Genomic DNA, 24,438 nt, shown 5'->3' on the forward strand with positions numbered 1-24,438 from the left:
CAATGTTACAAGGGTGGAGTCAGCATTTCCTTGGAATAAAAGTAATCAAGCTCCCCTAGTGCTGTGAGTTCTGTTGTTAATTGAAGAGACTGTCACTGCTGCATACAGTTGTCAGGAATTGTCACAGGATAGAAGTCAGTTAGGAATGACAGTGAGGGGAGAGGGCAGGTGAAAATGGGTGGAAATAAGGAGAAGTAGGTAGGAATGAGATGAAGAATGGAACAACTTAAGAAGGTGACTGGAGAAAGGACTGGGGAGAAAGTGTGACAGCATGAACTAAATTGGGAAGGCTGAAAGAACAGTAACAGCTTGAATGGGGGACGTGAAAGTGGCATGCAGGACAAAAGTGCCAGGTTAAAGTGAGGAGGGAGTAGAGCACCAGTACAAACTGGGATAGCTAGAAGAGGAGGCAGTGTCATTGTGACTGTGTGCAAAGTTGGATGGAGTACTGTGTCTCTGTGTACTATGACCTGCATGTGTAGAGTGCCTGTGCAAACTGAAGCAGAGAAGCTGAATGTGAGAGGGGGACTGTTCAGTCACCTTTTTGGTACATGATAGCCTGATTGATCTAATCTAAATGTCATTCTCTTTAAAAATAAAAACAAAGTATAAACAGATGCTTAAAATGAACAAGTACACAACATTTTTAATGTAAATTTCAAACTTTTTCAGGGAGCATGCCTCTAGACCATCTAAAGATGTACCACCAATTTTGTGCATTCAACATTCGGATTTCCCTTTCAGGCTTTCATGGAGTGTTATTTTTCTCCAAAACAAGTGAAGGAATGTTGGTTATTACCTACAGCTTAAGTTACAAAGTCCATGCGCCTATTTGTTTTCACAAGTTGCAGGCTTAAAATTAGGGCCGCCCTTGAATTGTCAACTTTTTGGTGGCCACGTTAGCTTTATTTTGCCTAGGCTTTGGCGTTAGCATGTATGAAAAATGTGAGTCTAGCAGGTTCAGGCCAACAGTTCCAGAAAGTAGAAATCTCTATGAAAATTCTGAGATTTCACTAGCAAAATAAATTTTTCACAAAAGTCCGTTAATTTACTGCTAAAACTGTCCTCTCCCAGCTCCCTTCAGAATTGTTCTTCTCCAAATTTTTCTTCCTTACATCTTTATGGTAAACCAACTGATAAATATTATTCCAACATACTTTCCTCTCCCTGGCTTTCTCGAAATGCTGCACTTAGCATCCAGTCTATGCACTGCACAGTAGAACCCAGTGCAACTTACACCCAACTGCAAATGAATCAGGGGTAGCACTAGGAAGCCATCATCCCTAGAAAGGAACAGTTACATGTAGTGTACAATTTGTACATTGAGGGCACTTACATTCATAATGAAATGACATTCCATTTTGAATGTAAGTCTCTGATCCAACATAAAATGTTCTCAGGTCGAGGATTTAAACATTTAGCATAAAACACAAACTACAACAAAAGCACATTTTCAAAGTCCAATCACTTTTAAGTAAATACATTTTTTAAAAAAGCATCCTTGACATTATTTAAAATAAATTAATGAATAAATAATTGGTCTGCGATATCAGATCTGAAAACCTGTTACTATTATCTGGAGTTGATAGGAACCATGTTCCAGCAGAACATTACTTCGCAAATTGATTGTTGCTTTATCAAAATTCAGCTAGACAGCACACCATAATACACAACAAGCATAAGGAAAATTTCTGTGTTCCCCTTACTATCCAGAGCAGAATTTTTCTTCATATTTCAGTAATGTCATTGCTAATTAATGTTACTGAAACTTTTAATGGCATGCTGCAACATGATTTTAACACTGCTATGAAAGAATGAGTATAGAATGTACAACAATGTAACAATTCTGAGGCACTTTTATACTTTATTTTTGATATTTTTTCAAGAGTGACCTTATCTATCACCCTACTTTATAACATTCTGCTTAGCAGAGCCAGGCCCTCTCTTGATGCCATGTTCCACATTTAACCAAACACATGGGACGGATTTCTCATATTTATTTTAAATTGGTGCCTGTAACTCAATGGTTAATATTTATGCATCTATGATGCTGTAAGTTTACTTTAGGTCAGCTGGTTTGCACTTTAAGATGACAAGAGTACCATGTCTGCAGTCAAGGCCTGCTACCCGACCCGAACCCATCAGGACCCAACAACATGCGTCAGGTTCGGGTCGGGTCGCACTTCCGGATCCGGCATTCGGGCTCGGGTCGGGTCAGGCTGGATCGGACACGCTCTATCACCACCTCAGGTAAGTGTCTTTAATGTTAATTTACTTTTTACACTTTAAAGGTGGTTTTGCTACAGTTATTTTAAGCTTGTGCAGGTAAGGAACAAAGTGAAAAACGAAAGGTAGGCTAACTGATGGTTGGGTCGGGTCGGGTCAGGCGTGGAAAAAAAATGGAAGGACTCGGGCCGGGTCGGGTCTCATTTGCAGACCCGAGCAGGGCTTTAGTCTGCAGTCAGTTTAAAGTAGTGTGAAGCATTTCACATAGTACAGATTCATACAAGACAAGCAATTTATCACGCAGATCTACTCAAAACTCAAATTTTCACTGTTTCCAGGATTCATTATGACAAATTGTGGCGCTTGAGCAATAAATCATGCTGAATGTGGCATTTTTCACAGGTATCATTTGCTCTCAGTGCATTTGGACAATGCAAGTGGTTCTGTGGCATTCTCTAAGTAACATCACCTTAACTTACTGTGCTCCTCGCCTACATCTCAATCTATTTTTAAATATACTGGTAAATTTTGTGGGTAGCCCAGCTTCAGGAGCACTGTTATTAGCATTTACCAAGGTCCCACTGCAGCCTAATGTTACAGAAGTTTGTCCATCACTGCAAAACATCAAAATCTGCAGAATCAATAAGAATTCCATAATACTTTTACTTTCCCCATTGCAAAACATGCTGGAGGAGCTGAGGAGGCACTTTAGTGGGGGAAAGAAGAAAACAGAAAGAAAGAGTTGACAAGGCAATGGACATCTTGGAAGCAGAGGCTAGAATTAATTACCTTAAGCCTCGCCAAAAAGTTACATTTTGAGAAGCTTTTTAAAAAGATGTAGACAAGTGTTGGAAAAATTTAGGGAGGGAATTCTAGAGAATAAAACTGAGGTCACTGAAGGTTCTGCTACCAATTATGGAGCAAATGGAAGGCGTGGGGTTAAAAGGATGTGCATGTCAGGCCACACCGAGGACCAAACAGAATACAAAAGGTGGAGCAGGTTGAAGAAATAGGATGGGACAACCCACAAAGTAAACTGAAGATGAAAACAGGGATTCTAACTTTAATGTAATTAGAAACTGCACTCTAGTGTAAATGAGGGAGGACCAGGACGATGGCTGAACAGGACTGAGCACAGAACAAGCTACAAAGTTTATGTAGGGTGGATTATGGGAGAAAATTTAGAGAAAATTGAGCCAAGAAATAACAAAAGCATAAATAATGGATTCAGTGATGGACGGCCTCAGATGGAGTACAGGTACTTGGAAATAAGTGATATTGGTGATGAATAGGATAGAACATTTGAACTTCAGATCAAAATGAAACACCAAGCCATGGCTTTGTACAGTCTGATCTAACTTGAATTTAAATTCCCCTCAGCAGCCCAGAGTGGGATTTGAACTCAGGTCTCTGGAGCATTAACCAGTAACATTACCACTATACTACCACACCCTCATGTTTTGAAGAGATTTGTATAAGTGGCTTTTCCAAATGGCTCAGCAAATTTATCCAAAACGTATCAGAACCATAAAGCAGCTTCAGGTTTCAACAACTGTGGCGCTACACTTAGACTCAGCACCAATAGGTTAGGGAGTATTGGCCAGGATTCCTGCTCTTGTTTACTATTGTTGAGTTGAATTCAAAAAAGGTTCTGTGTTTCCTTATGTTTGTTAATTTATGATACAAATAGAATCAGTTAATTTAGAGATGTTTGCAGATATTATACAGCTAAAACATTGCAGATGCTAATAGATAAAACAACAGTAACAGCTTGTACAACATTTCCTTCCCTAAATCCACTCTATTGGGTCTTTACATTTAACCGTAAAATACACCAAAGTGGTTTCATGCATTTCCACGAACAGGCACAAGGAATGGAAAGGAAAATCCGATTCCCACACTGCATATATCTCATTACACATTGACCAATATAAATTATAAGCTTATGCGACATACTGAAATGATAAAACATGCCCTTGGGCTTGCAATTAGGTTGGAAAGATCAATTAAAGACATGAAATGAATTTTTAAGTGTAGAAAAAAACTTGCAATTCCTACATGAAAACTAAGATATGGAATGCTTTTTATTTGACCGTTCTAAAGAAGTCACAATTAATTTTTTTAAAAATATAAAGTATTATAGCATTAATACCATTTTTGTTCTTGCTTATTAAGCATTGCAAAATTGTAATCAGGAATGATGGACACAGAATTTATAAGGTTGTCGCATAACAAAAGAGACTTCTGAACCAGTAGAGGAAATATAGGTTGCACAAAATATTGAGATAGATGGTAAAAATCCTGAAAAGTACTGTTACAACTGTGAGTGTCTATTCTGTTAAAAAGGAGGTTCATTAAATTGATGTGTCTACAAATTCCACTATCCAAGATGGATCATAATGCACTCACATTATCAGGTATGTGAGTTGGGATGAATTAATTGCAAACAAATGGAAGCTGTTTAAGGCATTGCATCATTTCCTGGGAAACATCCAATGACTCACTATTCCAGCTGTGAGTGTGTGCGGTATTTTAAATGTATTTAACTGCACTATAAAAACACATCCACCTACTACTATGCTATTGATTAGCATTCCTCCACAAGACTGACAGAAAGTGCTCTGTTGAAAGAGCTTCAACAGCCATGGCCAGTTTACGAGAATCCACTTCCTGTTAATTTAAACTTAAACTGGAATCACAGAAAGCATGACTTCCTTCCACCTAGTTACAGTCCTGGGCACCAAGGTAAAATACTATATAGCACAGCCCTACAATGTTACCTTAAGTCCTACAGCACTACTTGCCTACATTCCCCACCCTTAGATCTCCCTGACTATCATCACAAGGAAGCAATGGAACCACTTCTAGTTTTGTATTATAGGCTTGTGTCCAATGTGAAATGGATGAACACTGCCCACACTTAATTCAGTTGGAAAACTTAAGAGGGATTAGCAGGTGTTATGGAAGAAATCAGATTTTGCAAAAGCAACAGGAACAGCTCATTCCATGAAGCCACTATATTACCTGATTCTGCCTACACTTCACTAATATTAACTTTTGAATTAAATGATCTTTTAGCTGAAAAGTTTTAAATTGGTTGATCAAAACAAACATGCTCACTTTGCACAATTAGTGAAACCAAGAAATTACCAAGTATTATGGCCGTTGTTGAATAGATAACAACTAAAACCTCTGGAAGTTGTATATTAAGGTTACATTTATACAGTTACTTTTGGATATGCATCTGAAGATAGCACGGTTACAAATTCTGGGTCTGCTCTAGTTAATGTTAAAGGGTTTTGAGTCATCAGTCTCTCCTATAAACACATGCCTCCACATGTACTTCACCCATCTCCCGAAAGGCAGACTAACATTTTGGTGAGACAAGGCTGAATGTAAATCATTAAATTGATTTATTTTGCAATTATTAAATGAACAAGCTGAGTAACAATGATAGTAAATCTCAACATTCTTTGACTTAATTCAGTATTACTCATCATAAGAAAAACAAAATACACCACACCGTCCTCATTAGTGGGCTAAATCTCTGCTGGTCAAAACTGCAACTAAACCTGACTGGCTCAATCTAAAAGAAAAAGAGGGAATCCAGCTACTGTCTGTGTCTCCTTTACCAGGTGTTACACAATTAACTAGACCATGTGCTTCCCTGTTCTTTGCTTCTTACCGAGACAGGAATTCAGTATATTGAGCCCTGATCATCTTCTAGTTCTCTCTAGCCAAGTATCAATCAATCGGGCTTTCAACGTTCAGCTATAACCAAAGCTGAGGCTAGGAACTCAGAAAGAAATCAATCCTGTGCTCTACTTTTCAATGGCATTAAACTTTGGTTATTATTTTCTAGACTGTAAAAGATATTTTCCTGTATGAAAATGTAATCTGAGGCACAATACATTTGAAAATCAATCCACACCAATACCAAATGGTAAGATGCAAATTTCATCTCCCACTCTGCCAAGTTACTCATCTCAAGTCATGTTGCTATGGGAAAGTTTCAAGCAGTATCTAGAAGGCTCCCCATACAAAAGAGGAAAAATATGGCATTGAAAAAAAAGGATTGCCCCAAGCCAGTGTCAGGTGTCCCTTTTTCATTGCAGCAGCTTTTTCGGGAGCAGAGAGTGCGAGCAAGTGAGCAGCTGGGAAGGTCAGTTTAAAGTAAATTTAATTTCCTTTTGTTTTCGGCGGAGACCAGGGGGCTGCTGGGTAAGTAAAACCCTATAAATTTGGGCTGTTTCTGAACCCGAGACACTACACCTGTAGTGTCTCCCACCCGCCCTCCTCCTCTAACCAAAAAAAAGGACTCGGTGGTGTGTAGATAAGGTAAGGCTTTCTCTATTTCTCTTTGTTTTATCGTGTGATTGGTTAAAAACTTTTCGTTCCTTTTTCATTTAACTAAGTTTAAGCTTAAGATTAAAAATGGCAGGAGATCTCAGACCCGTGACATGCTCCTCTTGCTCAATGTGGGAGCTCAGGGACATGGCTGATGTCCCTGACTCCTTCATGTGCAGGAAGTGTGTCCAGCTGCAGCTCTTGTTAGACCGCATGACGGCTCTGGAGCTGCGGATGGACTCACTTTGGAGCATCCGCGATGCTGAGGAGGTCGTGGATAGCACGTTTAGCAAATTGGTCACACCGCAGATTAGGATTGCTGAGGGAGAAAGGGAATGTGTGACCAAAAGGCAGAGAAAGAGCAGGAAGGCAGCGCAGGTGTCCCCTGCGGTCATCTCCCTCCACAACAGGTATACCGTTTTGGATACTGTTGAGGGAGATGGCTCACCAGGGGAAGGCAGCAGTAGCCAGGTTCATGGCACCGTGGCTGGCTCTGCTGTTCAGAAGGGCGGGAAAAAGAGTGGAAGGGCTATAGTCATAGGGGATTCGATTATAAGGGGAGTAGATAGGCGGTTCTGTGGTCGAAAACGAGACTCCCGAATGGTATGTTGCCTCCCAGGTGCACGGGTCAGGGATGTCTCAGATCGGCTGCAGAACATTCTGAAGGGGGAGGGTGAACAGCCAGTTGTCGTTGTGCACATAGGCACCAATGATATAGGTAAAAAAAAGGGATGAGGTCTTACAAGCAGAATTTAGGGAGTTAGGAGCCAAGTTAAAAAGTAGGACCTCAGAGGTAGTAATCTCAGGATTGCTACCAGTGCCACGTGATAGTCAGAGTAGAAATGAAAGAACAGTCAGGATGAATGCGTGGCTTGAGAGATGGTGCAGGAGGGAGGGGTTCAGATTTTTGGGACATTGGGACCGGTTCTGGGGGAGGTGGGACTATTACAAATTAGACGGTCTACACCTGGGCCGGACTGGAACCAATGTCCTTGGGGGTGCTTTTGCTAACGCTGTTGGGGAGGGTTTAAACGAATGTGGCAGGGGGATGGGAACCAAAGGAGGTCAGTAGAGAGTAAGGATGTAGTAACTAAAGCCTGTAAGGAACTAGATAATGAAGCCAGCGTGACTAAGGGAAAGAGTAGGCAGGGAGCAGATGATGAAAGCAAAGGGACTGGTGGTCTGAAGTGTATTTGTTTTAATGCAAGAAGTGTAGTAGGTAAGGCAGATGAACTTAGGGCTTGGATTAGTACCTGGGAGCATGATGTTATTGCTATTACTGAGACTTGGTTAAGGCAAGGGCATGATTGGCAACAAAATATCCCAGGATACCGATGCTTCAGGCGGGATAGAGAGGGAGGTAAAAGGGGTGGAGGAGTTGCATTACTGGTCAAAGAGGATATCACAGCTGTGCTGAAGGAAGGCACTATGGAGGACTCGAGCTGTGAGGCAATATGGGCAGAACTCAGAAATAGGAAGGGTGCGGTAACAATGTTGGGGCTGTACTATAGGCCTCCCAACAGCAAGCGTGAGATAGAGGTACAAATATGTAAACAGATTATGGAAAGCTGTAGGAGGAACAGGGTGGTGGTGATAGGAGATTTTAATTTTCCCAACATTGACTGGGATTCACTTAGTGTTAGAGGTCTAGATGGAGCAGAATTTGTAAGGAGCATCCAGGAGGGTTTTCTAGAGCAGTACGTAAATAGTCCAACTCGGGAAGGGGCCATACTGGACCTGGTGTTGGGGAATGAGCCCAGCCAGGTGGTTGACGTTTCAGTAGGTGACTACTTTGGGAATAGTGATCACAATTCCGTAAGTTTTAGAATACTCATGGACAAAGACGAGAGTGGTCCTTAAGGAAGAGTGCTAAATTGGGGGAAGGCCAACTATACCAAAATTCGGCAGGAGCTGGGGAATGTAGATTGGGAGCAGCTGTTTGAAGGTAAATCCACATTTGATATGTGGGAGGCTTTTAAAGAGAGGTTGATTAGCGTGCAGGAGAGACATGTTCCTGTGAAAATGAGGGGTAGAAATGGCAAGATTAGGGAACCATGGATGACAGGTGAAATTGTGAGACTAGCTAAGAGGAAAAAGGAAGCAAACATAAGGTCTAGGCGGCTGAAGAAAGACGAAGCTTTGAAAGAATATCGGGATTGTAGGCGTAATCTGAAACGAGGAATTAAGAGGGCTAAAAGGGGTCATGAAATATCTTTAGCAAACAGGGTTAAGGAAAATCCCAAAGCCTTTTATTCATATATAAGGAGCAAGAGGGTAACTAGAGAAAGGATTGGCCCACTCAAGGACAAAGGAGGAAAGTTATGCGTGGAGTCAGAGAAAATGGGTGAGATTCTAAATGAGTACTTTGCATCGGTATTCACCGAGGAGAGGGACATGACGGATGTTGAGGTTAGGGACAGATGTTTGATTACTCTAGGTCAAGTCGGCATAAGGAGGGAGGAAGTGTTGGGTATTCTAAAAAGCATTAAGGTGGACAAGTCCCCAGGTCCGGATGAGATCTATCCCAGGTTACTGAGGGAAGCGAGAGAGGAAATAGTTGGGGCCTTAACAGATATCTTCGCAACATCCTTAAACACGGGTGAGGTCCCGGAGGACTGGAGAATTGCTAATGTTGTCCCCTTGTTTAAGAAGGGTAGCAGGGATAATCCAGGTAATTATAGACCGGTGAGCCTGACGTCAGTGGTAGGGAAGCTGCTGGAGAAGATACTGAGGGATAGGATCTATTCCCATTTGGAAGAAAATGGGCTTATCAGTGATAGGCAACATGGTTTTGTGCAGGGAAGGTCATGTCTTACCAACTTAATAGAATTCTTTGAGGAAGTGACAAAGTTGATTGATGAGGGAAGGGCTGTAGATGTCATATACATGGACTTCAGTAAGGCGTTTGATAAGGTTCCGAATGGTAGGCTGATGGAGAAAGTGAAGGCGCATGGGGTCCAAGGTGTACTAGCTAGATGGATAAAGAACTGGCTGGGCAACAGGAGACAGAGAGTAGCAGTGGAAGGGAGTTTCTCAAAATGGAGACGTGTGACCAGTGGTGTTCCACAGGGATCCGTGCTGGGACCACTGTTGTTTGTGATATACATAAATGATTTGGAGGAAAGTATAGGTGGTCTGATTAGCAAGTTTGCAGACGACAGTAAGATTGGTGGAGTAGCAGATAGTGAAGATGACTGTCAGAGAATACAGCAGAATATAGATAGACTGGAGAGTTGGGCAGAGAAATGGCAGATGGAGGTCAATCAGGGCAAATGCAAGGTGATGCATTTTGGAAGATCCAATTAAAGAGTGAACTATACAGTAAATGGAAAAGTCCTGGGGAAAATTGATGTACAGAGAGATTTGGGTGTTCAGGTCCATTGTTCCCTGAAGGTGGCAACGCAGGTCAATAGAGTGGTCAAGAAGGCATACGGCATGCTTTCCTTCATCGGACGGGGTATTGAGTACAAGAGTTGGCAGGTCATGTTACAGTTGTATAAGACTTTGGTTCGGCCACATTTGGAATACTGCGTGCAGTTCTGGTCGCCACATTACCAAAAGGATGTGGATGCTTTGGAGAGGGTGCAGAGGAGGTTCACCAGGATGTTGCCTGGTATGGAGGGCGCTAGCTATGAAGAGAGGTTGAGTAGATTAGGGTTATTTTCATTAGAAAGACGGAGGTTGAGGGGGGACCTGATTGAGGTGTACAAAATCATGAGAGGTATAGACAGGTTGGATAGCAAGAAGCTTTTTCCCCAGAGTGGGGGATTCAATTACTAGGGGACACGAGTTCAAAGTGAAAGGGGAAAAGTTTAGGGGGGATATGCGTGGAAAGTTCTTTACGCAGAGGGTGGTGGGTGCCTGGAACGTGTTGCCAGCGGAGGTGGTAGACGCGGACACGATAGCGTCTTTTAAGATGTATCTAGACAGATACATGAATGGGCAGGAAGTAAAGAGATACAGACCCTTAGAAAATAGGCGACAGGTTTAGATAGAGGATTTGGATCGGCGTAGGCTTGGAGGGCCGAAGGGCCTGTTCCTGTGCTGTAATTTTCTTTGTTCTTTGTCCCCTAACACCAAGCTGGAAGTAACATTAGCAAAGACCTTGGAGGTGGACACCTGATCAACCACAGAAAGTGTCTGGCCTAAAGGATAAAAATGCTGGAATTCTAACTCACAAAAGGCAAAGGAGAAAAATACTTGCATTATACAGCTGATATGCCAAGCTTGTTGGAGGCACCCTGTAAATGAGAGAATAATGAGTGCTGTAATAACTCGTAGAGGTCTATAAAAGGACACGGTGTAGCAATGCAATGTGGTGTCTACATTAATTAGAAAGTTATTTACACAAAATAATTCATGTTAATGGTGGAGCATACTTGCAATGAAAAATTCCCAAGTTCTGGGAAAGAGAGCACAGCATTGTGCAAGTGTGGAATTCAAAAAGATTTTCTCGTTAGTCTAGACTCAATTTAAAACCTTTGGAGATCCATGGAAACAACAACAGAACGTGGAGGCCCAAATTTGGACTTCATTCTATCATTTGTGTGTCCTGCATAAAATGTCACTTCAATAGAAGATTACTTAAATGTATTACATTAAACAAGTCACATTTCCCTGGTTTCCATACAGTACCATAAAGCATATTATGCTAATGCACCATCCAGCATCATCATGTTGGAATGCAGAATTCTTAAGCAACTAACTTGCTTTGTTGTTAAGGAAGCCATCTGGTTGCAGAAGAAGAATAGCAATATGCATTTGGTTACTAGCCAATGCCATCCAAAATAACAAAATCCACAAACCAACAAAGAGAAACTAAAAATTGGAAATTGATTGTGTAATTACTAAATTCCAATGTCTTTGTATACTATAAATTTAGGATTTTTAACCCCAATCTTCTTGACTACAATGCCCCAATACATCATTAATGCACTATCAACTTTATTGAAGTATTTCTCCCTTTTTTGTTGAAGGTGAAATAAAGAAGCAGCCAAAGCCAGCCAATAGCAGGTCCTAGATTACATCCATGCTTGGACAGTCAAGTGGCAGGCGACTTCAGTACCAGGTGACAATCATCCTAAAACAAGAGAAATCTCAACCATCTTACATTGACTTTCAAAAGCACTACTGTTGCCAAGTACTCTAATATCTAGCATTGGGTGTCACCATTAACCAGCAGCTGAATTGTGCTAGCCATATCAATACCATAGCTACAAGAGCAAAGTAGAGGTTAGGTACCCTGTGAGGGGCTCATTTCCTGACACCTCAAAGCCTCTTTATCACCTACAAGGCTGAAGTCAAGAGTGCAATGGAATACTCACCAGGTGCTTGAATAAGTGCAGCTACAAGAATACTCAAGAAGTCTGACATCATTATGGCAGATTAGTTCACTCAGCTGGTGCCCCGAATTCAATATCCACTCTTTGCACCACCAATGATGTTCCTATTATATCTACTATTGACAGAATGCACTGCATCAACTAATCAACATTACTTAAAACAGCATCTTCCTCCAAGACCTCTACCAGTGAGAACAAGAGCAGCAATGTTGTGGGAACACTATCACCTCCGATTCCCTCTTCGAGTCACACACCATCCTGACTTGTACATACATCACTGTTTCTTTATCCTCGCTGGGTCAATATCCTGGAATCGTCCACCTAACACCATTGTGGGAGCATAATTTCCACAAGGACTGCAACAGTTTAAAAGTGACCCACTTGGAATAACTATGGATGGTCAATAAATGCAGCCATGGGAGCACATCACCTACATCCAGAGAACAAATAAAATAAAAGGTGGCTGAAAATTAGGGCTTCGTGTAGTGTCTCAGACAAAAAATTATATTGTTTTAATTCAACCTTCCATATGTTACTGATATAAAAGTGACAGCAGTATTTGTTTTTTATCTGTACACTGGAGGAACTCTGTATACTGACATGCTTATAGGAGATTCCATAAGAGCCAAAAAAAGTTTTGCCATCAATTGGCCAGATAGTTCATACCTCCACCACCCACACACCATACCACCCCCCTCCCCCCCCACCCCAACTCAGGAGGGAGGAAGGGAAGGAGGGAATTAAAGTTTTAATCCTTCATTCATAATATTTAATCCAATGGGCAACAGAATGACAACTGACATGAATCATGCTATTCAGCTGGCCACCTTTGCCCCATGCAGGATGTGAGTCTGCACAAGGCATGTTTAGAGTTTATGACTTATTGAGTGCAGATGGACACAGGTAAGAAATACTAATTTGGGTTTTACAGCAGAACTGAGTTTTGTGTGAGGAACCTAGCCAATGCTTTGCCATGAAACAAGAGAAATTTTCATTTGACACGCTTTTGGTTCTAAAACTATATATATTACAAGTCAAGAATATAGTAACAAACCAGCAAAGTTACAGTGCACATTATTTAAACCAATGACAGTTTTATACTGCATTCAGGAAACTCCTGCAGTTGGAATGTAAGCTTTGAATGGAAATGGCTAAACGTCTCCAGCATATCAAACTGCACTGTGTAGCATTTCTGACAGCTGCAGTTTTAATTGTTCACATTTCGATCATCTATCATCCATGTAAGGATATGATTTGCATTTCTCTGTTTGATTTTTTTCTTTTATTTCCCACAATGGCCCCCCCCCCCCACACTGCTGTAAATGTAAAAGTTGGATATGTTAATAATAAATTATACCATCCATCAAACGCTGTCGTAAGTATGTGTTTGCATAAGTGGTGTGGTGCCCCAGCATTTTAATACACAATGACAGGCAAGACACAGCATGAATTCACTCACAAAAGGCAAGTTCCAAATCATTGTCACACCACCAGGAAATACACAAGGCTTCTTCACAGAAGTTAAAAGAAAAACAAAACATAAACCATCGCCACAAATTTCGGTTCAAAAAATTGAAACATAATCTATTATTAATGGGGCATACTTTGCGGCAAGAGTTAATGGTGAGGATAACAGCACCATTATAACAGGGGTAAATCAGACAGCACCATCTGGCACTCCACATATGCAGTCAAACACGCAAATCCTCAGGTTGCTGTCGGAGATACCCCCCTGCCTCCACAAAATGAACTGTTGCAGTCCTCACCAGCATTGAAATGAATGCAACTTTGCTATACTTGCCCACTAGGTCCAAACAAAAAATAAGACTGAGAAAATTAGCACTTTTACATTCAGGAGTAAGTGAGTTTTTAAACGGCATGATAAATGTTAATTACTGCTAAACAATTCTCTGGCTCTGAAAAATTAATTTTACAAGTGTGCAGTCCCATTCCCTCAAAGAAAATTAGTGTTGGATACGTTCTAAAATAATAAAAAGAGTTTTTCACTTTTTCTGTATGTCTCTTTTATCTCTGTAATACTAACTGTATTTCCCAATATTTATTTCACTTACTGTATATCATTTAAATCTAACTCATATTTCCTGCTTTATACTTCATGGTTGAGACTGTGGCCGTGATTTAACCATCGGCGGACGGGAGCCGGCCACTGACTGTAAAGTCGGTGGCAAACCCGCTTCCGCCTCGCTTGGCGATCCGACCCATATTTTGCAGTTCCCGGGCTTCAATTGTTCTGAGGCGGGACTTCCACCCGCTTGAGGTAGGAAGTCCCACCTAATGGGGCAGCTCCTAGACTTAGCAGCTCCACTGGGAGCGGTGGCCACTGCTGGGACTACAGCCCAGCTAGAATTAAAGATGCCGGGGAGCCTGGAAGGCCGATAAGTTTTGGTTGCCTCACTGGGGGTAACTGGTCGGGCCCCAGCGAGGCAAGGGTGGTCAGTTGGAGGGATGGGATGCCCGATTATGAGACCCCCCCCCCCCACCTCAACGTTCAAGAGCCACCTGCATTTGTCAGGCAGCTTCTCTCGGGTCTAGGACACCCGCTTGCCACACGTAAAATCTGCGTGGATGCGTGCAAAGGCAGTTAAGTGGCCACTTAAGGGTCTTGATTGGTCTGGGGCAGGCGGGCTGTTTTTCACCTCTGCCTCCCTGTGTAAAGTGGCGGCGGAGACGGGAGCGGGTCGGGAAGGGCTCCAAGAGCCTCCCGCTCCATTTTATGCCACATCATTTCCACCCCCCCCACCCCCCACCCATCCTGCTCTTTGGGGTGGCATAAAATTCAGCCCTGTGTCTCTGTGAGGATTCTTCAATCTGACTAAACCGGTTTCTTGCCCTGCTCACTGACCACAGATCCCCTGTAGAGGGTGCTGCTCTGAAACAGATGTCAGATTAGTGCTAGTCTACGTTCTAAAGCCCGTAAAATCTTTGTGGGAGGCTGTCAGCAAGGTGGACAGCAAGCACCATTCCTTCACCACTCACTGCAAAGTCCGGGCCATCATATCCAGTTTTTACAGTTAACCAAGATTTAGAACCATAAAGGCTGAAAATACACAGCAGATCCATCAGAATCCGAAAAGATAAAATAAAGAACAACATTTTGGGTACAGTCCCTTCATTACACTGAAATCACTCGTGTATCTATTTTTCCATACATACACTGAGGCAAAGAACTAAATCTCCTTTTTACAATTTGCAATGAAAGCTTTCACTGACATTAAGTACCTATAGCCATAAACTCTTAAGATTGTATGATAGCTGTTCGGAAAAAAAGACTACAAAGTATTAATATGAACACTTATCCTTTAAGGAATTTCAAAATGTTTAGCTACAAAGAGTCAATACAATGTTCAACTTCCCTTTCCTCCACATTTCAGACAATAGTTTCCAAATAACTGTGTCCATTTGCTTCCGTTCACTCATACTCTGAGAAGTCTATATTCAAGTTAATAAAACCACTCTGTTTCCTCTGTCCTTCTCTACATTTCCAGTTACGTATTTATACATTTTATAAATTAATAAAATAAGGCAGTTACCAACTATCTTAATGAGATTGATTTTTACCTTTTGTTACCAGTCATATTGCAGTCTAGATGATGGATGTTAAATATAGGGATGGAGGAGAAGCAGTTTCTAAAGCAGCTGCAGTGTGTTCTTGATACTGATACAAAGTTTCAAATGCCTAGACTACTCTCGGCCACCACAAAGAACCCTCTGCTATCAACACAATAATAAACATCACTGTGGTTTTCAATTACTGTATATTAAAATACCTAAAAAGAGATTATCTGAAATATTAAAGCACTAGCCAACTGCATTTGTCTTACTAACAATTTGGTGATCAGTTTATGAAGCACAGTTATTCTGATACAATCTAATTGTTAACAATGCAACCCTCAAAAACTATAATTCTGTCAATGTCAGCCTTGGCTCAGTGGTAGCACTTTGAGTCAAGGGGGTTGTGGGTTCAAGTCCCACTCCAGAGGTTTGAGCATATAAACTAGGCTGACACTTCAGGCAGTGTTGGGGGAATGCTACACTGTCTGAGGTGCTGTTTCCTTTGAATGAGACATTAAACCTATCCTTTCAGATAGTCGTAAAAAGATCCCATGGCACTATATAAAGCCTGGCTCGGGTATAAAATTAAACCTCACCTGGGCCCGACCTGACAACAGCCAACCTGAACCCAACCCGAGCCACAGTCCTTTAATTTTTTTGAATGCCCGACCCGAACCCAACACATGTATTTGGGTTTGGTCGGGTAGCCAGGCTTCAGACCAGTGATCGAGTACAGGTGCCAGTTGTTGATGTACCCGTGTTCAATTAACACCATAAAGTTTTTTAAAAACCCAACAAACACTGATTTCAAACAGGAGCACTCGCAAGGAAAAAAAATCCACTTCAGGAAATCATGCAATGTAACAAACAAGCTTCTGAACTGTAACAAGTTCCAATGTCATTAACCAAAAAAAATCTCCGCTGAGAACTCAGGTTGGGATGTTTAATCCCGCTATTTCCAGATAATTTTAAATCCTTGGGCCAAGTATAAATTAAAGCAAGAGCTCAGTTGATGTTTCTGTACTTACTGCAGTTGCTGGTATCTTCCCCGGGCTTGTCAGTTTCTCCCGGACTTGGTAGATTTCAGAGTGTAAGGGGTTGGGTTAATTTCACTCGGGTGCTTTATGTTGGAACTTGTAGCTGTTTCTTTCCCTCCCACTCTTCTCACCTCTGATTTCTGTTTGTCCTGATCTCCGTCCATGTCCAGCCTGACCCGACCCGAGCCCAAATTTTGGACCCGGAACAGGGACCCGACCCAGCCCGAACCCGACAAGTCGTCGGGTCCCGTCGGATTCGGGTCGGGTAGCCATGCTCTAGCACTAGTCAAAGAGCAGGGGAATGCTTCCGTGTCCTGGCCAGTATTTGTCACTCAATTAATATCACTAAAAAAAAATTATCTGTTCATTATCTCATTGTTGTTTGTGGGACCTTGCTATGCACAAATTGGCTGCCGTGTTACCCTACAGTACAACAGTGACCACAATTCAAGAAGTATTTAATTGACTGTAACACACTTTGGGACATCTGGAGGCCTATATAATTGCATGTTCGTTCTTTCTTTTAGTGACTAACGCTATAAAAACAACAAATAAGAATTAAGTCTAGAAATTATTCTTGCCAATATTAATGAAAAAAATTTGCTTGTATGACATTCTGCTGTTTACTTAAAACAGTGCAGTGCCTGCTTAAAATAGCAAAGGAATGTCAAGCTAATGTGTTAAGTATTCATCCACAAATATTGACAACAGTTATCTCTAGTCTTTACCTTTTTCTGCATCAGGTTGTGATAACTGTGCTCATAAACATGTGGTTATCCATGAGTTTTACCATCTGAGCTGCAAATGCATAGTCTATCCTTTGCCACATGATCCCTCATCATGTCCACTATGAGGGGCAAGTCCAGCATGGAGTCTGTCAATGCAGCATGTCCTGAACTCCTATATGATTTAAGTACTAAAAGTTCTACTTATACATAATAACTTGGTTAAAATTAGTTAGTCTTAATATCAGGGTTGTCATAATGATTTCAACAAAGGAGAATGGTGTACGTGAAATTTTCATGGTGTGCCCATTTGGCCTGTGGAAAAAAAACTGAGCGCAATAATGGGCTTTGTCTTTTGTCTTTGCCTTTGTATTTGTTGTGTGCAATATGACTTAAAACATTAGGGTGAACTACTAGCAATCACAGGCTGATCATGTGTGTTGATGAATTAAAAGCATTACACAACAAAAAGTATCTACTCCTGATCCTATTTTTTGTGTTCTTGTACCACAATATTAAAGCATCCTGGTGCATTAAGTTATGACCGAGGCGGGAGGAGTGCAATGTTTATTCTAGTGCCACATCTCCACAGGTCACAACATATATTTAAATTTTTTCCCAGTTACCAATACGGTCAATCATATTCTATTTTTATCCCAGAATAAAATACACCAACTAGGTTTCTTTAATAAACAACAAAATTGTCAGTTTATTATAAAACAAGTCTTAACCAGTAATGATGCAAAGCATTAACACACAGATTGAAATATATAAGTTCCCTTTTTACCTTAGCCACACACACACACACCGGTCGACTAAAAAAAAAGAGATTTACTCTTTAGAGCTCGTTTAAAAAAAAAGACAAATGAATACTTTGGCCAAATGCTTGCTAAATCTTGAAGAAAAAAAGAAATGATATGGAAAGATGTCAGATGTCCTTTGTTTTGGTTCGGCGTCCCAAATACGCGTAAATGGCTGTCACTGGGATCGTCCTAGAACAATTCTTGACAGGCGACACTGAAGATCAGTTTGGGCAACTTTCCAGGAAAAATGCAGCAACAGGGGTTTCACGCAGTTTCTTACATTTGCTTCTCAGAGCTTCTTAAAGAGATGGAAAAGTTGGCAGGATTTTTTTTATAAAGAGATGGAACACGCTGAATTGGGGTTTGTTCCCTTGGTACATTTTCTCCAACTGTTTTTTTTTTTAAACACTGCCCACACCACCAACTCACTGTCCAAAGTGAAACCAACAATAATATCACAAGACTCAAGCCTCCTGACCCCTATAAATCTTGACCAGTCATTTCTTTGTAAACATCTTTCCCCATGTCAAAAAAAACCCTGTTGGGTAATTATCTGAAAACAGGTGCCTTCCAGTAACTTACAAGCTCAGTCAAAAAGACCTTCTGATGACCTCTTTTTTTAAAAAAAACATAAAGTTCCAGCATCTATGGAATCTTTTCTCAGTTTTAAAATACAAATCCTCATAATTTAACCAAAAAAATGGAAGCACTCGTCACAATTACTAAAGCAGACTGACTCCACGATAAATATATTAACTAGGTCTGCACTAGTCTGAAGTAAACACAATTTCAGCCTAGATTATGCAGAAAATTTGCATTTTTACTCAGGCTTAAGGAAGACTCTCTTATGTCATTCTAGTACAGCAGGAGCATAGCGAAAGATTGGTTTATATTGACACTGACAAGCAATCTACGACACATTCTGCTATACATTAGATCTACCTATTTCACATGATGATCTATGCACTGCATAAAAGCAACAAAACCTTTCGCTTCTCACCACTGACATCCATACATACTTTAACATGACATGAAGTGACATTTCTTTTCAATTTGAGTAATATTACTTAATTTAAAAGAAAATACACGCACATCTGCAACTAGGTCCAGGGGGCATAGACATCAAATAATATATCTGCAGATCTCTGGAACATCTAATTATAACAAGCTTGTCGTTATAAGAACATAAGAAATAGGAGCTAGCATCAGTCATAAGGCCCCTCAAGCCTGCTCCAACATTCAATAAGACCATGGTTGAACTTCTGCATCCACTCCACTTTCCCACGCTATCCCCATATCCCTTGATTTTCTTCGTACCAATATACTCAATGACTGAGCATCCACAGCCATCCAAAGATTCGCAACCTTCCGAGTGAGGAAATTTCCCCGCAGCTCAGTCCTAAATGGCCAACCCTTACCCCGAGATCATGAACACTAATTCTAGACTGTCCAGTCAGAGGAAACAGCCTCTCAGCACCTGCTCTGTTAAGCCCTGCAAGAATTTTACATGTTTCAATGAGATCAGCTCTCATTCTTCTAAACAACACAGACAGGCTCATTTTGTTCAAGCTCTCCTCGTAGAACAGCCCTCTCATCCTAGGAATCAATCTAGTGAATCTTTGCTGCATCCCCACTAAGGCAAGTATAACCTTCCTTAGGCAAGAAGACCAAAACTGTACAGAGTACTCCAGGTATGGCCTCACCAAAGTCCCATATAATTGCACCAAGAATTCTTTACTCTTATATTCCAACCCCATTGCAATAAAGACTAATATTCCATTTGCCTTAATTGATTGCTGTACCTGCACGACAACTTACTGTAATTTGTGTACAAAGACCCCCAAACACCTCTGCATACTAGTCTCATGTTTAAAAAATGTTTTTCTTTTCCTTTCTTCCTACCTAAAAGGGAAAGCTTCACATTTTCCCACCTTATACTCCATCTGCCACCTCCTTTTTCAATCACCTAACCAGGCTATATCCCTTTGCATTCTCTTTGCACACTCCTCATAGCTTGCTTTTTCTCCTAGCTTTGTATTGTCGCAAACTTAGATACATTACACACAGTTCCCTCATCCAAGACATTGATATGGTTTGTAAATAGCTGAGGCACAAACAGTGATCCTTGTGGTACTCCATTGGTTACACCTTGCCATCCCAAAAATGACCTATTTAGTCCTACTCTTCTTTTTGATAGTTCCTTTTCCGAAATGGGTTTGACTTTCCTATAATGAATGGCTTGATTTGATCAAGGTCAAGGAAAGGTAAACAAATAAAGTGTTACACGTATCTTCGATCTCGAATATAAACGATTTTAATGATGCTTTGATAGGTTGTACAATATAAAAAATTATATAGACTGTTTTTTTGTACTTACTCGGCCAGATTTAGAAGAAACTTTGTTTTTGCTTCCTTTTGGTCTTCCTCGTGGTCGCTTTGGAGTAGGAGCTCCAGTTGGTTCCTATTACAAGGAAGGAAAAAAGTTTTGAAATGAATTAATGGCACAACGAAGGTAAACCAAACCACTTGCCATGTGCCTATTTCTGTAATTTTTGCTAACTGTACCATACTAATATGGGGAGAAAAAGACAAGATTTTATTAGGTTATATACTGTTTTACTTTCACAGGATTGATCTGTCATCGCTGTGACCAGCACATGACAGTCGCTGCATTGTATTAACTTAATATTTGTATTATTTCATAAAATAGCTGCTCGAGGAACATCAGCCCTTTGTCAGCTCTACCCACCAAGTCACTACATTCATTCATTTTGATGCAATAAACTGAGCCTTTCTTAAATGTACACAGTTGTATAATAAATAATTCTCATAATGCTTCTGTTGCCCAATTAAACAGTTCCATCAAACTGGAAGGCTGATATATGTATACAAATATGAGCAGAATCATAAACCTAGTAAAATTTTAATAGTATTGAAACATGGAAAATGAACAGGGCGTTATCATATGGCAAAAGTGGAAAAGATTTTATTAGGTTTGAAAAGGTTCATGTAATTCGTGATATTACAATATTATGCACACCTATAGTTTATATCTTCTAACCAACTATCTCTGTAAAAAGGGGGAAAAAAAACTAAAATTGATGTTACAGCCAACAGTATCTATTGCAAGATAAATAGGTTTCCTCCAGCAACCAACATTCCAGAACTGGTTACTGTAGAAAATTAGCCTGCCTGAAAATGTCCCAATATGTCAACCTCTCTTTGAACAGGTACAGTCAATTGACAAAATTTCCTATTAGACAGTTTGTAGCACCTTTTAAATAAAACAAATGGACACAAAATATTGCAAAAGTTGCACTACAGGAGATTAAAAAAAACAACTACAACATGAACGTACTCTGGCAGCTAATATTCAGACTGACCATCTCCTCAACAACAGGTCGCTCCAAAACTTCAGGCAATCTGGGACCTCCACATGCAGTGCCAATACCGTTCTGATTCCCACCTACCCCTCATTTTGAAACAGTCAACATACACTAGATTCAGGGGTGATTGAGATGCTTTGCATATCTATTCGTGAAAGCCATGATTCACTCCCATTAATGGAAGATACTTTGAAAGTTAAAAACCCTCTTTTCAGTTAAAATAAAAAAAATGGATTGTTTCATAAGATCATAATTTTAAGATTTGCTTTTAATCAACGGTGGGGGGGGGGGTGGAAGCAGAAATCAATTAAGAAACTATCAAGACCCTCTTGCTGTGCTTGTTACCATACTGACGACCAACTGAGTCCTGTTTGGGCTGCAGCCATTAGCAACACACTGACGTCACCCGGAGGAGGGCAAACGTCACCTAACATTGGCCACGCTTTCCATCTGATTGACAGCCAGATCAACCAATCACAACCGGCGACCTCCGGCAGCCAGCCAATTGTGGTAGGGAAGGGACCGGGACTACCGGTTCACAATGGTTTAAAGGTCTCATCTTGCGCTGGTGCTGAAAGCAATATTGTAACAAAAACAAAAAGTGAAGGAAAAGCTCGAGTGTAGCGTGCTTGAAACAACGCGCGGCAACACGGCCTGACATCCCTTAAAAATATCTCGAGAGGTCGTGCAAATAAGATCAAGGAGAAAGATTGTACACCAGTTTATTTACAGCCAGATGGTGCTCCGCAATTCGGAGCAATTGTAAAATTGATAAATGATTCAAAATCGGCCTCATGCATTTTATATGTAACAACAAAATAAACTGCAGCCAACAACAACAGGCGCATTTTATGAAGACATGTTAGCAATCGGACGACTAGAGGTGCAAATGCAAAATAGAAAAAACTTGCATAAAAATCTAAAAACGTGTTCGTGGGTCGGTAAGAGAAAAATGCAGTTTAAAAAGCAAAATAATTGTTAACTTTCAAATAGTAAATTACTGTGTTTTACGCGTGTGCATACCTGTTTGGCCAAGTGGGTAGCAAATATGCAAAGTACAGGTTTAAGTAAAACGTATGAGAAAATGTAAATTTATACATTTCATACTTGGGGTTGCTTCCTGGGTCTGCCGCGTCCTCTCTTTGGCGTGACATCCTTCTCCTGTTTTACTGCTAAAGGCTGGCTGGGTTTTGCACCTGTGTCACTCATCGTTATTTTTCTGCAAAAAAAAAGCAACCCATTAAAAAATTGACTGATGAAGATTAAACTGCTTCACTGCAGCAAATATAAAAGCTGAAACTTCCCAGTCACATCACCATACAATCAATGCACTACAAGCTTGCATTATCACACTTAAATGGCAAAACACTCACAAGAATGCAACATCAATGTGGAATAGAAAGCCTTTTTGATCCTTGATCAAAATGAAACTAAAAGCTGATGCAAATACAGAGTCCACATATACATACACACACACTAGGCCTGTTCCTGCAGTCGATTCCTACCCTGAATGATGATCACACTGGCTCTAATAACGGCAGCTGAAAGGAAACGGAGAATGAAAAAAAACTCTTGGCTCAGATCCAAAGGCGGGCAATACTATAAACAGTAATGGTATATTTTATAAAAATAATACTTTAAAAAAATCCTAAATATCAAAGCAGCTGCCACAGCCTGGACCGAGTTACATAGCAGCAAAGCAAGTTCTGATTGGATCCCATCCAGCAGGTTATTATACAGAATCCTCCTAAGGGATGATCTACCCACTCAAATATGCACGCTTACTATTAATATTTTCAACAGGGGATCTTTTTTAGGCAAATTGTCACTATTTAAAATATCTTGCAATGCTTCTGTTACGCATGTCGATGTTCATAGGTTTATATTTTGCAGCATCACATGCTCTGGGACTGGACTCAGATTGTCACCTCCCACCAGCCGGCGAGCCTTTGATCAGAGCAGCATACACACAGCATCGCCTGCTCCCTTTACTTGCTGCCTTACTCAGACCGGGACAGGCAGCAGAAAGTGAGCCTGCAGTTTAAGGAGCAGTTCGTCCACACGCTTTCTTCTTCAGGCATGTGCGAGAAATTCACCTAAAAATTTGCAGAAGAATGCAAATCTTCCTACTAATCGTCCTCCTACTAATTTCAAAGTACTATAACCCTGATGCCAGGTGGCAAAAAACCTTTAACTTCACTGTAGTTGCCTTTTGTTGTGCTCAGGGGCTTTTTATATATATTTAATCATAGTTTAACATTCATATTAAATATATGAAAAGGGATCAACAACCAGCCTTTGGTGACCTTCATATTAAATCATGTGTTTTTTCATCATTTGTGCTCTTCCTCTTTGTATTAATTATTTTTCACACACTATTCTCCAACCAAATGGACGATAGGGACCCAGTTCCCAACTTCACACTTTGGGACTGGGAGTTATTAGGTTCATTGCTCCTCCCGATTTTCTAAACTCTTTCTGCAGAAGAATCTTAATTGTTTGTCTTTCCAGTGGCCTTGCTGAGTTTGGGACCTTACTGTATGTGAAATCATTGGTGTGCACATACAAAAACTTTCTTATTTAAAGTGTATCCTTCTGCTGTGAAGGTGGTAATATAGGCTGAATCCACCACAATATTTAATAATTGAATTTTTAATAATCTTAGGGTAAAATTTTCAGATAGAGACAGCGAATAAGGATTGAATTGTTTAAACATGTTGAAAACACTTATTGAAAAGAATGTTTTAAGACGCTAATAAAATTCAAAATCACTGTTTTAAACAGTAGGCTGTTTTAGTGGCAGAGTTTTTGCTTTGCAAACCAAATATTCCCGGCAGCAATTATCTTTTTGCATTTTATAATCAGGTTTTTTTTAAAAAAAAGGAGCTTTAAACAAAACAAGAAATGCGATCTTATTTTGACTTCTAATGCTGACAAATTTGAGCATTTCTAGTATTTTCTATTTTTATTTCAATATTCACAGTTTTCTTTTAGTCTTA

At 40.5% G+C, this 24,438-nt stretch overlaps 1 protein-coding gene across 8 annotated transcripts in view; it reads right to left on the reverse strand.

Moving 5' to 3' along the window:
* hmga1a (high mobility group AT-hook 1a) overlaps window positions 1-23,311 on the reverse strand; it is a 138,798-nt gene extending 115,487 nt beyond the window's left edge. For 4 of the 8 annotated variants that reach the window (XM_068057186.1, XM_068057184.1, XM_068057187.1 and 1 more), the window contains exons 1-3: window positions 22,945-23,213; window positions 22,547-22,658; window positions 20,431-20,514 (exon numbers count right to left, since the gene is read on the reverse strand). In XM_068057186.1, coding sequence (XP_067913287.1) covers window positions 20,431-20,514; window positions 22,547-22,648 — 186 coding nt within the window. In that variant the 5' untranslated portion in view covers window positions 22,649-22,658; window positions 22,945-23,213. The other 4 variants (XM_068057182.1, XM_068057181.1, XM_068057183.1 and 1 more) reach the window with 4 other exon arrangements.
* Between the last annotated feature and the right edge of the window lie 1,127 nt (window positions 23,312-24,438).

This window comes from Heterodontus francisci, chromosome 25 (assembly GCF_036365525.1).
Source record: "Heterodontus francisci isolate sHetFra1 chromosome 25, sHetFra1.hap1, whole genome shotgun sequence".
NCBI classification, from domain to species: Eukaryota; Metazoa; Chordata; class Chondrichthyes; order Heterodontiformes; family Heterodontidae; genus Heterodontus; species Heterodontus francisci.